At 41.6% G+C, this 17,441-nt stretch overlaps 1 protein-coding gene across 3 annotated transcripts in view; it reads right to left on the bottom strand.

The window, feature by feature from the left end:
- si:dkeyp-9d4.3 (caskin-1) overlaps positions 1–14,486 on the bottom strand; it is a 39,919-nt gene extending 25,433 nt beyond the window's left edge. The window contains exons 1-3 of one of the 3 annotated variants that reach the window (XM_067585126.1): positions 13,702–14,486; positions 5,282–5,333; positions 2,660–2,757 (exon numbers count right to left, since the gene is read on the bottom strand). In XM_067585126.1, the coding sequence (XP_067441227.1) occupies positions 2,660–2,757; positions 5,282–5,333; positions 13,702–13,795 (244 nt within the window). In that variant the 5' untranslated portion in view covers positions 13,796–14,486. The remainder of the gene's footprint in view (positions 1–2,659; positions 2,758–5,281; positions 5,334–13,701) is intronic. The other 2 variants (XM_067585127.1, XM_067585128.1) reach the window with 2 other exon arrangements.
- Between the last annotated feature and the right edge of the window lie 2,955 nt (positions 14,487–17,441).

Here is a 17,441-nt window from a genome sequence, read left to right as displayed (position 1 = left end):
CATTAAACACCACTTTATAGCAGTGGCTATAAGGAGCAGTGAGCATGTTTCTCATGGCAGCAACCCAAGACCCCCAGTCTTGATACCAGTGATGAGCCACATCATGGAGCTGAATAAAGAAGCCCTCCAGGCCCAGTTGGTTGGCATGAAGGACTCCTGACTCAGAGGTAAGGTGCTGGCAGGATAAAGAGACACAACAGCTGAATTACAGAAGCTAAAGCCTGTGTATATGAATAGATGGCAAGTGCCAAAGATATTCTAGAAAACATTTCAGTAAATCAGGAGGAGAAAGTAAGATATAACCCAGACTGTGCAGGGAAAGAGAGAGACTGAGCTTGTCTGCAGATGGGAGATGAATTCTTGGTGTAATGGACACTTAGAAAGAGGGTTTTGGAGGACTGCTAGAAAGGTGTCAGCCCTTTTCTTTATCAGGGGTCAACGGTGTAGTGTATTTCAAATCCTGAAAGCTCTGGCAATTGTTATAGCTGACATGTCTCCCGAACGTCATGTGGATTTTGGAAATGGCGTGTTTGATTTGGCAGGCGGTGCTGGTTTTCCTCATTTCTCAGTTTTCAACCATTAATTAGATTGCTGAAGCCATCTGGAGAAGACTATAATGACAGCAATGCACCCTCAGATTAAGGTAGAGCTGTGTGAATCATGACCAGGTCATAGAGCAATGAACCTTCAGTTTATCTATGCACTTATAATGAAGCAAGAAATTTATTAACTCTAACGATGTGGGCTCTTTGAATTTGGAAATACCCATATGAGTTCCAAGCAGTATTTTGGCAGAGTTTCTGACATAGTTGCGTACTCCTTTTCCTGCTCATGATTTCTTACAGGATATCAACGAGCCAACAGGCAAGCAAGGACCTGCAGGATGTCCAAGTCAGTGACCTAAACTGGCATCATTTTGTAGAAACATTTTGTAGCTGGGTACGATGAGGGTCTGAATGAGGATCAAATCATCCAAGTCAAATTATTATTATTATTGTTATTATTTTTACTTTATTCAATCAGGTAGTCCATTGAGAATGAGATCTCTTTTTCAAGAGAGACTTGAGAACACCTTTGTCCCAACTAGCTAAGGCATAAATCTTAAACCTGCGATAACTGATTTTTTGGGCCACTTGGGAACAACATAAGCAAGCTACAAACACACCACTGACATATTATCACCATTTAGAGGGCAAACATGCTAGACAACAATTGCTTATTTACACATTCAGCAGACACAGAGCAACATTAGCATTCATTTGGAGCCGTGTCTCTGGCCACCTGGTGAATCTATGAAGGTGTTATACTATAAAATAACTAGTTTGTACAACGTGTTGTCCAACCACGTCAGAAATCTAAAGTGTTCTGAATCATTCATAGTTTTGCACAACATAGTTCACATGAACAGTGACAAAGATAGAGAGTTAGAAAGAGATGAGAGAAGCACAACCCTGGCTACTTTCTCAACCCTGCACAGCAGGTCAACCACAGCGTGCAATGGGTGTGATCTGTGTCAGATCATCGTTTTTGGAAAGTTACAAAAGTGGTCAGACACAACCCTCCTAATACTCATGACGGAAAGGTGTTTAACTGTCCGACAAGCAGTTCTGACGAAGCAAACGCCATCCTGAAGTCTAGGAATTCACTCTTCTTCTGGCTCTGCTTTGGTCTTGGCCATCTTGTGAGGGAAATATCTGTTTAATGCTCCACTATGTTCAGCAGCTAAGTTTGTCTGTCTGCAGTTTGGTGCTGAGCAGGTAGTGTACAGTGAGATTTTAGAGCTTTGTTTGCTGAAAACAGCTGTCTGCTGAAGCTGAAATCAATACTTTTGAGAGTGGTTAATGAATCAAAACAGTAAAGTTGGAGGCTGGAAAACCAAAACAATGAGCTGAAAGACACTGACACACTCGCAGAGCTGAGGTGATAATTCTCTGTAGGTTTGTCACTATGAGTGACCCTTTTCACATTATACTTAGTTATTTGATCCATTGTTAAGATAAAATAATTGATTCGAGCAGCTTTAAGACTGATCCTTAGGTTAGGTCATACTGAACTGTAGTGACGACAATGCTAACCATGAGATTTAGGTAGCCAGTGAAAGAATGAGTTTCCCTACAACCTCAACTAAGAAAAAACAGTCGAGGTTGTAGGGCCACGTGGTGAGGTTGTCCGCCAGGTGTACGCCTCTATTTAGAGACATACTGGGCATGACTGACTGGGAAGACAGAGACAGTAGACCTACATCCTGGAGGGATTATATCTCCCATCTGCCCTGTGATTTCTCCTCCTTCTTCTGGAATCTGCCAGGCTGGGATGAAGATGGGAAAAGGGAAATCTGGACTGCTCTGCTTCCACTTGGCTCTCAGTCCTGCAGCCTTGAAACATTCCTCTTTTATTTTCTATTGTTTGCTGTGCACACAAATCTGTCACTTCTCACAAATATACTTACACAAAAAAATGTTATTGCATTTTCTGCAACATCACCTTGTATTACATAAGAGGGCATTATTTGTCACAGGGGGTAAGCTGGAAATATGTATTTGTTTTTCTGGGTTTTTTTTTTTTATTGTTTTTTGGCCTGCCTTGTGTGTTATGTGCCTGCCTCATAGTAACACAATAAGCTGTAGTGACAGTCTTATTCTGTGTGTGTATTTTTTACCTTTATGGTCTTTAATGTCCACTGCTGCCTGGGCCTCCAACAGCAGAGAGATCAGCTCCTTGTTACCACTCAGAGCAGCATGGTGCAGTGGCGACAACCTTCACACAGACACAGATTATGTGTAAAAATACACATTTATACACGTAACGTGTAAAACCAGAGCATAACTTTGCTGAAATAATCTCCAGCGTAGAGCAGCTCCGCCCCTCAGCTCTGTGTGAGCGACGGGAGGGGGCAAATGACCTACTTCCATTAATAAGCAATCTCTCTACCCCTGGAGCTGAGCGTACACACAGCGCGTCTCTGTGTGTGTGTGTCTAATGGGTCCCTGGTGAATATAAGGGCCTGGCCCTGGAGTCAAAACGAATCATCAGTCATTAAACAAGGAGTAGAGTCCAATTATCTGATTCCAATCAACATAATAAAAAGATCTTTGTTATGTGATGGAGCCAAATGGAACACAATCGCAAACCAAGCATGTGCACATAAAAAGCTTAACCAATCATGAGTCTAAATATAGCCAAAACCCATAGCTGTACATTCAGAGTTGATAAGGGAACATTTCTGAGCAAATTAAGTGCTGGCTTTCCTTTAAGGTAATTACAGTCTTTAGATTTGAGCTCTTGAGCTGGATATATGTTTCAAAGGCAGATTCAAGCAGGGGATAACGTGTAAAGTGATATATTTGATAATTTATTGATTGCAGAAGGAGATTTTTTTTGTTCATTTTTCCTTTCTTCCATCAGTGAGGAAATCAAAACATGGGTCAGCTACAGAACAAAGCCTCGCAGGAGTTTGGTGTTCTGCTCAACGACACTTAAAGCCCCCCCCCCCCCTTCCACCCTCCACCCTCCACCCTCCCTCCGGTCAAAAATATGCTTTGCTTTTTGTTCTTCCACTTGGATGTTTGAGCTTCACTGTGCAGAACGATGTACGTATGTGCAGAGTTTGAAACTAGACGACTGTTTCACATTAATCTGCTGAAAGTGGAAAAGTTTCTGTATCTGAGTTTAGGCCATGTACGTACGAGCATGATTAGTGACATCAGAGCTAGTTTGGAGCTAATCGTGGGCCAGTATGCAATTTGCACAAGTGTGATGTGCAAAATTGAGGCCTCCAGTGCTCCGTTTTTTCAATAAGTAAGAAGGAGTAGATGTCTTTTCAAGAGTTTCTAACAAGGTACATCTTAAAACATGTCTGGAGGGGATCTTTAAGTATTCCTGTCCCATCGTTTGAATCTGAGATTTCTGATTGAAGGACGGTGCTCCTGTGGTTGCCTGTGAACCCTTTAAATGTGTATTAGTGACTCAACCTCACAGGTTCTGGCTTTAGTGTGGACATGAGCTGTTGGCATGTCAGCAAAAAAGAGATTTTGCCTCTTTGAGATTGATTTATTTTAGGGATTTTTAGAGGCCTGGATATGTGGACGTATCCAGTATTTGAGGAAGAATGCAGATCAGTTTCACATGAAGTTAGTCCAGAGAACCTTAAGGTGCTCTCGAAGATGAAAAAATTATCACAGAAAACACTCTTCAGGCACTGTTAGGCAGAACACGGAGAGGAGTCATATTAAAAGTCTGTAGAGCGTATCGGTAATTACTACTACTATATCCGCCCCGATGAAGACCCTGTGAGGTCAAAACTGGTCAGCGTTTTAAACAGATATGGCAGATTTAATAAAGGCTTTTCATATAACTTGCTCTACTTAACAGAGCCTGCAGTATTTCACTAGGAAAACTAGAAAAAATATTTTTCTTACTCTTTAATCATCTTGTGAGCCCTCAGATTTATTTTGGGATCCTTTGGGGGGGTCCTGACCCCCAGGTTCGGCAACCACTGCCATAAACACTACACTGCCCACTTGTCACACAGTATTTGCAACAGGTCTTGTAGTCCCACATCACCGCAGGATGTGTTTACTTTGTAGTTGCAGTAGCCACGTTATCATGTACACTTAGCTAAAACAAATGCAGTCTAATACAACAGCTCTGCAGAAATATAGAGGGTACAATGTTCAGCTTTTGTTGAAATTCTTTTCTAAAGGTGTTTCAACTTCCTATAGGAGGCTGTGTTTGTGGTGATGTTGAATTGTATTCCTTTATACTGACAGGTGTTTCTAATCTTTTATCTAACCCAGTTATATCAACGAGTGGAAAAACACCCCTCAGTATACTACTGAATACAGTTCAACAGCATCAACAACTACAGCCTATAAAACAACTGTGAAGTTGAATCGACACATCTGTGAAACAGTTTAAACAAAAAAACGATTATAACCTTGAAGAAAGAAGGATTTACTGCTGGGCTGTTGTGTCAGTCTGCTTTACTTATAGCCAGGTGAGCCTAAGAAACTGGCAACTGAGTGTATTTTGAATAGCTATAAATAAAAAAGTGTGAGTAAATCAGAGCCAAAATAGTGTAATACTGATTCAAGGATTCAACTGTGAAGCTACTATGTCATGTAAGAAAAAGGAATGACGTAACATGATGCCATAAAGACAAAAATGAAGTAAATTAAGAAAAGAATGGACCGAATAGGCAGAGGAAAAAACAAAAGAAGAGGAAAAAGAAGCAAAGAAAGAGTAATAATAACAATGAAACAGAGGAGTTGTTGTTTCTTACCCATCTGCATCCTGGATGTTGACATTCACCCGCTTTGCTGCTCCGAGAAGCTCTGAAATACATAAAGCAAAGAGACAGAGAGAGTGAGAGAGAGTGAAGAAGAGAAGTGTCATACTCATTATAGAGACAGTCCAAATTTAAACCTATTCAGAATTCAGTGATTAATGCGTTCTCTCCTTTACATATTCTAATATTCCCTGCAGGTAGACAGCGACCCTTTTTATACCTGCGACTGCTCTAAAACAACTCGCTGCCTTGTAACAGTTTCTTCACAACGACAACAGAGGTCAAGGAGAAGTGAAGAGGCAAGAAAAACTTCAAAAAGAGAGGATAATTCTGGATAAACTGGGTCTTTGAATGCTCAGTTACATGAAAAATCTGCACATTATGTGTTTCTCAACTGATCATAATATACATTTGATTTACTCCAATGTTAACATCGATTACTGATGTAAAACAACACCCGCCATCATCTGAAAACATTAACACATTTGATATAGTTGTTCTTAAAGTAATAATTTTGGGAACTAAGCTGATTTGCTTTCTTACCGAGAGTTATGTGAGAAGATTGATACCACTCTCATGTTTGTGTGTAAAGTATTAGAGCTGGAGTCGGGATGTGATTAGCCTAGCTTAGCATAAAGACTGGGAGCAAAGGGAAACTGCTAGCCTGGCTCTCTACAAAGTTTAAAACTCCTCCTGGCAGCAACTCTAAAGCTCACAAATTTAACCTGTTGTATCTCTTTTGTATAACTGATACACTGACAGGGAAGTAAAAACAACAAATTGTGGTTTTAGGGTGAGTTATGTGCTGCAACTATTTAATGATGAACCACAGATTATCCATCCGCCTAGCACGTCTGTGCTGAGTGTCTCTGGCTATAGTGCAGGTGTGAACTCAAGTCTCTGCACAGGCATGATGGTAACAAACCTGGCAACCTCACAGTGATGGCAAAAATCTGGGAAGTCACTGCACCCGACTGTTGTACGTTAAGAAGTAGTTACCACACATAACTCCCCCTAAAAAAACAAATTTAATTTTTAAATCTCTGTTTGATTATGGATGTCAATAAGTGAATTTTAAAGATGCTGGTAGTAATAATCTTGAACTTTAGAGAGAACCACGTTAGCTGTTTCCACCTGCTTCCAGTCTTTATGCTTTATGCAGAGTAGAGCCTCCTGACTGATACTCTGTACATAACACACAAACATCTTCTCATCTCATTCTCGGGGGAAAAAAAGCGAATGATTTTAACAAATTGTGACAATGTTGAGCTATTCCTATAAGTTAAACTTCTTGCATTAAAAAGATTTGTCAATCAGTCTGAGAGTGAATGCAGGTTTAATCTTGATAATTTATGGCTTCACCATTTGTTTACATGTGGATCTCACACTGAATTTTAATATCAGATGCATCTATAATTATCATTAGAGAAAGACATAAAGTATCTTTAATTACTACTGATGCATTCCAGTACAGCGAGGTTTATCTAAAACCATTACAATCCATGTAAACTTCAAATCCAGTTTTATGTTTGTTATCAGTCAGATTCTTTAACTATATTACAACTTCACCAAATTTAATTTTGCAAATAACCTCAATTCCTGCACTTAAAGACAGTTTGTTCCATTATGGATCAGTGTGGTAACTGTGTGTTTATCAGTAGAAAAGCAGATTGTGGGTGTGTGCGAGGTATATGATCTTCTTGTCATGTTCCTGCGGTGATATGTGTTCATATTCTGATGTCTGGCTGTCAGTGCATGTCCGTGCTTGTGATTATACGAATGTGCACATGTGCGTTTGTGATAACCTTGATCTTTGACAGAGCATGAGAAGGATGAAGATGAAGCCAGCACACAGCAGGATATCCAGTAAGGAGCACCACACAGACACAAACACTCACAAAAACCAACACACACAAACACTCTTAAAAGGACACAGAAAAAGCGGCTTGTTTGTCCCTCTGCTTCTACTTTTTTTTTTTTTTTTTTTTTTTTTTTTTGGTCAAACCCTCCTAATCCACAGGCCGTAATCTGTAGCTGTTCTGTAATCTGGGGAAAAGCTTCTCCCTCTCTCCACAGCTATATCTGCACTTCATCCCTTTATCCTGCTCTCACACTCTAATTTTCACTGTAATTTGCTAAAGAGCGCGTGCTGATTGGTAGTTCTGCAGCTTCTGTTTACACTCTGCAGCTGACATCATCCTTGTGCATGTGCTTGTGTGTGTTAGTGTGCACGTGAAGGGTCCCCCCCTATCTATCTTGGATTAAAAATAAGAACCATCCCTTCCTCCCCCCCTCACTGCTACAGCAGATGAATCAATGAGTGCAGATATCTGTGTCACCGTCAGACTATCAGAGAGCCACATGACCCCCCACCACTAACTTATGACAGAGCCACGGCATCCAACACCCACGATTATTCTACTGTCTTTTTCTCTGTAGGTCTTCTTTCTTTTATTACATAAAGTCTGGATCAGGGCATTACTCCATAATGTCGCCCTCTAACCCAAAGCCACGATGTATATTTAATCAAAATGGAGTATCACTCTGCCCTCAAACAATTCATCCTTTCTTTTTTTTTTTTGAGAGCTAAAATAGCTTTTCACCTTCAAATAATTTCATTCACAACTCGCATCAGTTACATAAATTTGTCTCCTTTAAATTTTACATCGATCTACTGCATGTTTAAGAGCATTACCGTAATGCTTTTCTGATGGTGTCCTTGGACCAGGGTTCATATCTTTTTTTATGTTAATTTTAGTCACAACACTGCAACTGAGCCCCGGTTACCACGGCAACCCCTCAACGTGCCACTCTCATAGACTGTCAATCACTTGGCAGGGATCACTATGATATTATTTTTTGCAACGTCTGAATCAAAACTCTCCAAATTGGAGCCCTATTTTAGACTTTGTTTGACATGGAATCATTCATCATCATTCACATTTGAAATGAAACCTTTCATTCTTAATCAATGGAAAGTACAGAACAGGGCAGATTCCACAGACCTCAGGAAAGGTGAATTGGAGGGTTTTTCTCGGGGGTTCTCATTACCAGAAATGTTCTGAAGTCCTGTTTCCATCACCTCTGACTTCTATCTGAGGTGATGGAAACTGCCAACATGCATTCAGAGTTTCAGTGTAACAAGTAGCCTAAAACAAAGGCCATCGCTGACATGTCTTTCCTCCCTCTGTTCAGACAATTGCACACACATATGTTAAAATGACATGAATTAGGGTCACAATATGTTAACAGTCCAAAGACTGCATGACATTTTCACAAGAAGAATAAAACAAGCTAAACTGATGAGCTATCCAAAGATTATTCTGTAATTTTCTGTACAAACATGGCTAAGACAAACATGTACAAACATGAAGACCATGTTGTAAACTGTGGAGTCATTTTTTGGGAACCAATGTGTTTTGGCTACACAGTAGTAGTCTGTTTATTATCAGTTTATGATCAGTTACAGTTTCAAAGAACAAAAAGAATCTTCAGCTTTCTTTGCAGCAAATACACCAAATGTTCTTTATATTTTGATTCCCTGTTTAATGACATACATAACTTTGTTCAATGTTTTTAAAGGAGACATATTAATGCACATTTCTAGGTCTATATTTTTAATCTGGGGCTCAACTGGAACATCTTTGCATGATTTACAGTTTTAAAAAACTCCTTATTTATCTTATACTGGCTCTTTACACAGCCCCTCAGTTCAGCCTTTGTCTGAAACAGGCCGTTTTAGCTCCTGTCTCTTTAAGACCCCTCAGCCCACCTTGTTCTGATTGGTTAGCTTCTGGAAGCTGCATCACGGCTCCGGCTTCATAAACAAATAATAGTAGTGGGATTTCACTTCTTTTTCTCGTTCTTTACTCTAAATGGAAACTCCTCGAATACATCTGTACATGTTCGAGCAGATCTGAAATATGTGAGTGGACAACATGAACAACCTGTGGAACAACCTTAGCAACAAAGGCTACAAAAGAGTCGGATGTTTTGTGGGCATGCATGACCGATTTGACTTCAGTTTGATGGGAAAGTAGAGGTAACACTGCAAATGAAGCGTTTAGGGCAGGCTGAAGCCCTGACTTTTGACTTCCAGGAAGCATTTATACATATGTTCACCTCAAGTTTTGGACCTTTGACCATGTTTAACATAGACATCCATCATACCAGTACAAAAATGATAGAAAATCACAAAAGCATGATATGTCCCCTTTAAAGACAAATTTATTGTAATTGTCTTTTTTTGTCATTTGTTTCTCAAAGATAAAAAAAACTGAATATATTACAGAGGACAAGACTAGGATAAGTTGTCTGTTCCTTTATGTCAATTTCCCTTTCCCCTCCCCCCCTTTTCCCTTTTCCCCTCCAAAACATAGATAAAAAATTATCTATGTTGCTTCCTTAAACAACTTTAGTACGATTTGTCCCAAAATATATCCGCTGCTGTTTACGGGGGTTGTAGCTCAGTAACTGTAAATATGCTCACTAATATCCTAGTTTTAAGAGACCTGAGAAACTTGATGATTCATATACAGTGCTGAGGTGTCTGACTGGTGCAGACATCATGTGTTCATATCCACACACTCGCTGACATTTCCGTGCAGACTGAGTTATCTCAATAGTGGAATAAACTTAGTTTGGTTTCCTGCTGCATTTATCTGCTCTGCCAGATTTAACTTTCACATCTTATCTGAGCGATACAATACATCCTCTGTACTACCAATATCACACTTTTACTTTCATTTCAGCGTAATCAGTTCATAGTTTTGCACCACGTTTTTTTTTATTTTTTTACTGCCAACTACTATGTAAAATGTTGAGAAAACACTGTCACACATGTCAGACAGTGATCAGAAACTTGGATAAGATGTTTAAATGCAACAGTATCTCAGTTTCTATTGGACTTTGGAGATAATTTAGCGAGCATATTCAGGTTTTTGAAACTGGGATATGACATTTATATGTGCAGACACATAACCAGAGAACTGCATGAACCAGATAATAACCAGGACAGTTGTGTGCACTCAATAACTCAATAATAACTTCATTGAGGTTTCAAGGTTTAACTGTATTTTGAAACCCCCTCAAATGCATTTAGAGTTGGACGACAGCGCTATGAGCATGTGACTGACATTTCATTTGCAACATTTGTCGTTAACAAGCCAAAAAAAAGAAGAAATATTCTCACTGCACTTTACTGCAACAGCATTTTATTAGTTTTTGCTGGTTTACTGGTCAGATTTTATACTTTACTTCCTCTAATGTTAAAACCAGACTTGTCCGTAACAGACAAGCTTTGCCAAAAAACTGTCAGTGTTATTTTTGACTGTTGACTGAAGACATCACTGTGGGCTCTAAGAAACTGTGAATGCCATTTTTTCACAACTTTTTAGCATTTTATCGATTAATTGATGATGAAAATAATCTTTAGTTGCTGCCCTGAATGAAACTATATGTTTGTGAGCTGTTTTTAAAGACTTTTTTATGTCTCCAGTAGTAATTAATGAGTTTGGGGCTGAAAGTAACAGAAGTCAGAAGTTTCGAGAGACGGATTAAACACACTGTTGGTTTTGGTCTTTTCATGGGATTTGTTGACAATAAGAAAAATAACCTTTAAATCACATACACCTAATCAACTAATTAGTCAACTTATCGATTAATCTTCGCAGCTCTACACATATGACCATTTTACCACTTCAATTCCTTTAATTGCCTACATCAATTTTTGCCATTTTGACACTGCAAACAGCTGCTCCAGCTGTTCCCGCACTGCTGCTCTGAACATCATTAGAATACTCTTAATAAAACAAAACACAGTCAGTCATATGACTAACACCTGATGCGTTAGTGTGTCTCTTTGCATGTCTGCCTGTAATCCTGTGTGTGTTTAGAGTGTAGGTGTGTGTGTGTGTGTGTGTGTGAAACTCAGCTTCCTGTTTAATTATTCAAACGTAAACTTGGTTTCATGCTGTCACACACACAACTTCCGTAACTCGCCCTTTAACCTCTTCCTATCACTTCCTGTCTCTTTACCAAGCTGCATCCATATCTCCATGTTTCTATCCTGTCCTCTTACTCTTTTTCCTCTCCCTTTTCTAACCCCCCTGTCTCACCCTCATCTCCCTCACCCGCTCCCCTCCCCTCACCTCCTCCCCTCCTCCTCCCCCTTTCTCTTTGTCGTTGTGCAGTGGACTGAGCACTCAGAGCTGATCTGTTCTGGCATTTGAAGAGAAGCATTTTTCTTTTCCATGGCACTGCTGGAATGTTCAGAGACAAACATACACACTCATGAAGAAGAGGAGGAGGACAGGAAGAGAAGGGGAGGAAGAGGAGGAGGAGGAGGAGGAGGAGAGGAGAGGAGAGAGGAAGGGACGAAGAGGAAAAGGAAAAGGAGAGGGCAGGAGGAGAGAGGAAGAGAAGAGGAGAGGATGAGAGGAGAAAGGGAAAGGGGGAGAGTAAGAGAGGGGAGAATAGGAGAGGAAGAGGGGAGGAGAGGAAGAAGGGAAAGGGAGAGAGGAAGAAGAAGAGAGGAAGAGGAGAGGAGGGGAGAATAGGGGAGGAGAGGAGAGGAAGAGAAGAGAGGAAGAAGAAGAAGAAGAAAGGAAAGTGGGAGAGAGAGAGAGGAAATGGGGAAGGAGAGGAGAGGAGGAAGGGAGGGGGAGAATAGGAGAGGAGAGGAAGAGGAGAGGAGATGAACAGGAAGACGAATAAGGGAAAGAGGGAGAAGAAGAGAGGAAGCAGGGGAAGGAGAGGAGGAGAGAGGAAGGGGGAAATAGGGGAGGAAAAGGAAGAGGAGAGGAGAAGAAAAGGGGAAAGGGTGAGAGGAAGAGAGGAAACAGGAGAAGGAGAGGAGAGGAGGAAGAGGAGAGAGGAAGGGATGGGAGAATAGGGGAGGAGAGGAAGAGGAAGAGGAAGACGAATGAGGGAGAGGAGGAGAGGAAGAGAGGAAACAGGGAAAGAGAGGAGAGGAGGAGGGGAGGGGAAAATAGGAAAGGAGAGGACAGGAAGAAGAAAGAGAAGGGAAGAAAGAGGAGGTGAGGAGAAGAGAGGAGGAGATATGAAAGAGGGAAGAGGAGAAAGGAGGGGAGGAAGAATGGAGGGAGAGGAGATAGGAAGTAAGGGAGTAGAGAAAATGAGAGGAGAGGAAAGAGTAGGAAGAAAAAAGGAGGAAACACGAAAGGAGGAGGAGGAAGAGGAGAAAGTGATGTGAGAGGAAACAGGAGGAGGAAGAAGAAGAAGGAGGAGAAAATAGGAGAGAAGAGGAGGAAGAGGAGAGAGGAATGGAGGGTAGAATAGGAAAGAGAAGAGAAGAAACGGGGAGGTGAGGAGATGAGAGGAGGAGATATGAAAGAGGGAAGAGGAGAAAGGAGGGGAGGAAGAGAGGAGGGAGAGGAGATAGGAAGGAAGGGAGGAGAGAAAATGAGAGGAGAGGAAAGAGTAGGAAGAAAAAAGGAGGAAACACAAGAGGAGGAGGAGGAAGAGGAGAAAGTGATGTGAGAGGAAACAGGAGGAGGAAGAAGAAGAAGGAAGAGAAAATAGGAGAGAAGAGGAGGAAGAGGAGAGAGGAATGGAGGGTAGAATAGGAAAGAGAAGAGAAGAAACGGGGAGGTGAGGAGATTAGAGGAGGAGATATGAAAGAGGGAAGAGGAGAGAGGAGGAAGAGGAGATGCGACAAACTGAGAGCAGGAGAATGGAGAGGAGCTCCGGTGATGAAATGGAAGAGGAGGAGAGCAGTTTCAAGGCTGTAATTGAAATCTAATTATCACCTCAAGTCCCAGCTGACTCCACGTCAGGCACCCGCACACATGCACATGCACATTTCAGCGCCACATATGTGCGCGCATGCAAAAAATGTCTGCACGTGTGCACTTACGATCATCACATTATTACCACCAACATCTGGCGTCTTCACGCACCAATAATCCCTCCTGTCCCGAGAGCAGTGTAGGACCTCCGTGTACTTCCACCTCTCTCACACGCGCCCGCACACGCACACACATTTTTTGAGCATTCATGCAAACAAACACACACACACACACACACACACACACACACATAAATGGTCAATTTATGTGTGGAAAACAGGGTGACACTCCTAATTTCTACTGTATGATGACTGTTCTCACACATGTGCAACGTCATCACTATCACACTCAACGTCACAGTACAAATACGCTCATAAATACACACATGCATGCAGGAAAGCACACACACACACACACACACACACACACACACACACACAGTGCACCATTTAGGATAAAAGGCATCACATCAGATTTAGCCTGCACTGCCCTGACCTGGTGATGACGGGTGTGTGCGTGTGTGTGTGTGTGTGTGTGTGTGTGTGTGTGTGTGTGTGTGTGTGTGTGTGTGTGTGTGTGGATGGATGGATGGAGAGGGATACTGACTGGCTTTCCCCGGCCGAGGTCTCTGTAGAAGCCGCTGAGCTGTCAGCAAGTCCTCGGTCTTCACGGCCTGGAGCAGCTCCTGGTCTTTCCCCATGTCCCCTCCGTCCCGCCTCGGTCCCGCTCGGTCCCTCTGAGCGCCCCTCTCTCCTCCGTTAATCCGCTGCTACATCCTGTCGCCGCTCCGGGCCTCCCGCTGGAGCTGAGGCGCGGAGGGATGGATGCTGCCGGGACTGGGATGCTCCGATTCGGCCAGGAGTCCAGCTCAAGTCCTTCTCTGCGTCCACACCGCGCGCTGCTGCAGACCCACACCGACCACCACCGACTGACCGGACCTCGCTCGCGCTCTGTCCGGATGCTCCCCCGGCCGCGCAGGATCACTCGCGACAGATTCCACAGATTCTATCCGCGTGACGATTTCACCGGGTTTGCGTGCGTGCCGTGCGTGAAAACGGTGGAGCTCGAGCGCCCTCCTCTATGCTGGGTCAAATCCGCACCGCTGAAATCTCACGAGCCCTCAATCCGCAGCATGAAACGCGCGAGCCGCTGATGTTAATGTGTGACCGCTGTCGCCGCTGCCGCGGTGGTGGACAAGCTCGCGCCAGTGCCAGTGCGCACACACACACACACACACACACACACACACACACACACACACACACACACACACACACGCACACACACATGCACGCACACAAACACGCACACACAATACACGCACACACTCACATATGGCATTACATGGGCCTAAACACGAACTACTTGTGCGCGCGCCACTCCAGTTGTTGTAATCCCGGTCCGCGCATGTGTGTGTGTGTGTGTGTGTGTGTGTGTGTGTGTGTGTGTGTGTGTGTGTGTGTGCTGGGTGCGAACTTGTGCCTGGGCGCGTGCGGTCGCACAAGTCAAGAGAGGTCGTTTGACATCGTATTAATAATGCACTCAGACGCGTGCATGGAGAGCAGTCAGCGCGCGGGACAGCGGGAGGCAGCGCGTGGACCCGTAGGACAATCAACAGCAATGAGAGAGAGAGATAGATAGATAGATAGATAGCTAGATAGATGGATGGATGTGTTATTCAAATTTTGCTTATTTTTATCTTCTATTTTATGCTATTCTTTTAAAATACTATATGTGTTTTTTTATTATAGTGTGTCAACGTCTAGTTTTAATGCCTCTTTATGTCTCATGTAAAGCACTTACAAATAAACCTGTGTCGCCTTACTCGTTTTTTTTTTTTTAAATGTGTCACCGTGGTGATGGTTTTACATTAACATGTTTAAGGTTAATGAGACGGAGATAATTTGAGGGCAGGGAAAGTGTGTGTGTGTGTGTGTGTGTGTGTGTGTGTGTGTGTGTGTGTGTGTGTGTGTGTGTGTGTGTCCCTGGTGCAGGGCTAATTTAGACTAAAGGGGCCACTGCCTGTCAGATTTAGGACAGGAAGTGGAACAGATGACAGAAGACTTGTACTGTTTTACAAAAAAAACCTGTTTTGCGCCATGTTTACATGCTTTTTCTGTGCATATGTGTGACACAGAGATATATGTCACTGGCACGTCACATGCCAAGTCAAGTTAGTCTGACTTAAACTAAATGGTGGTGGAAGAAGTATTCAGAGTACAGCAATGTAATAATACTCCATTACAAGTAAAAGTCCTGCATAAAGTAAGTAACAGTACATAAGTATTAGCAGTAAAATGTAGTTGAAGTATTGCAGTAAAAGTAGTGGTTTGGTTCCTCTGACTGATATATTATTATATATGACATCATTAGATTATTAATACTAAAGCATCAGTGTTAGAACAGCATGTTACTGTTGTAGCTGCTGGAGGTGGAGCTAGTTTGAACTACTTCATATACAGTTAGATAGTTTAGTCCAGTGGTTCCCAAACTAGGGGTCGGGCCCCTCCAAAGGGTCACCAGATAAATTCGAGGAGTCATGAGATGATTAATGGGAGAGGACAGACGAAAAAACAAAGTTCTGATACACAAAACTGTTTTCATTTTTTGGACTTTTTCTCTAACTTTTGATTTTCGGTGAATTATTGGATCATTTTAAGATTTATTGAAATGAAACCATGTGAGAAGTTAAGAGGGAAGAATCACTATTTGGTGGAGCTGTTAACAACTCATAGACATCTGAAATGTGACCCGACTACACACTGCTTTTTGTAAGACGTCAAAAGACAAAAAGGATGGAAACCACTGGTTTCATCTTTAACAATGTGTTGTATTTTAAAAGCTTGTTATATTATCCATTGTGTCAAATCTTCATCTGAAAAGTAACTAAAGCTGTCAGATAAATGTAGTGAAGTAGAAAGTACAGTATTTCCCTCTGAAATGTAGTGGAGTGGAAGTATAAAGTAGCATCACATGGAAATACTCAAGTAAAGTACAAGCACCTCAAAATTGTACTTAAAGGTATACTATGCAGTATTTGTTGGTTGGTGTCAAGCAGCAACCTCCAGCACTGAAAAATGAAGCCAACGCCAAAGTGTCAAAAACTGCAGTTTCTCGAATGGCCACTTGAGGCTGTTTACAAAAGTGAGTCATTCCCCATAGAAACCTATGTTAAAATGTCCAACTTTACAGCAGAAATAAACATGTTTACAGCCTGGTACAAAAAACAGATTTGGTCTCTATAGCTACTTTTCCCCTTCATGACAACTGTACGGTGGTGAATTTTTTTTATAACTCACTCGTTTAAATTTTATTAAGCTGTAAAGTTATGACCGGTAAGCTTTGAGAACAGTTAAATATTCTTTTAACTGCAACAATAATTTTAATGTGGATGAACTGCACTCTGTACATTCATACTCCAACTGTCTTGGTGGTTCACTGTTAAATCTAAAACCACATTCAAGTACAAAGTTGAATATCCGCAGAACTTAAACACACAAACCTCTTTTATGAATAACAGCCACTTTGCAATCATTTTTATGTTTCTTGTGATTTTTATTAGGGAAGGACATTCCTGGAGGACAGTGCTGTGCCGACTGCTTTCTCTTTCTCCAAAGGAAAGAAAAGCAGCCAGAACAACATCACTTGTTTCACAAGACATAATACTGCTTTCGCAGTTGTGGACCCCACCCTCTTTATGGTTTTATTGTTTTTATATTGATATTCCATGTTGTTAAACTTTTTTTCATTCACTTTCTTTTATTCAATTCTATTTTTCTCTCAATTGTTTGCATTGTACAGCACCTTGTAACTCTGGTTTTGAAAGGCGCTTTATAAATAAAGTTTACTTTACTAACTGAGTAACACCTTCTCAGAGTTTGCAATGTTGCAAATAAATGATACGTTCTAGGGGCCTTCGAAACTATTGAGGGTGCAGGTAATTCTTTGTTTTTGCACTTTGAGCCCTTTAATCCAGCACTGGACCATCTGGTTTGTTTGGATGAGTCACATTCTCCTGTGTTTAAACTAGACTTCTAAGAGAGCAACAAACAAAAGGGAATCTCCAGAACCTTCTTAGGCTCTCTGCTGGGTGAAAGGCTCCGTAGTTATTTTCAAATAGAAAGTGAAAATACTCCCGCACACACAGAAATGGACTCTGCATAATAATACATCAATGTTTCGGTCCTCTGACCTTTCTAAAGACATTTCAAGACAATGTCTTGAGAAAGGTCAGAAGTCTGAAACGTTGTGTGGGAATATTTTCACTTTCCACTCAAGCTAGACTTCTATGCCTTGGCAAAAGAGTTGAGCATTAATAATATTTTATCTGTATTGTATGATTTACT

Source organism: Thunnus thynnus, chromosome 3 (genome assembly GCF_963924715.1).
Source record: "Thunnus thynnus chromosome 3, fThuThy2.1, whole genome shotgun sequence".
NCBI lineage: Eukaryota > Metazoa > Chordata > Actinopteri > Scombriformes > Scombridae > Thunnus > Thunnus thynnus.
Note: the sequence above shows the minus strand (reverse complement) of the source record. Positions and strands in the feature narration are given on the sequence as shown.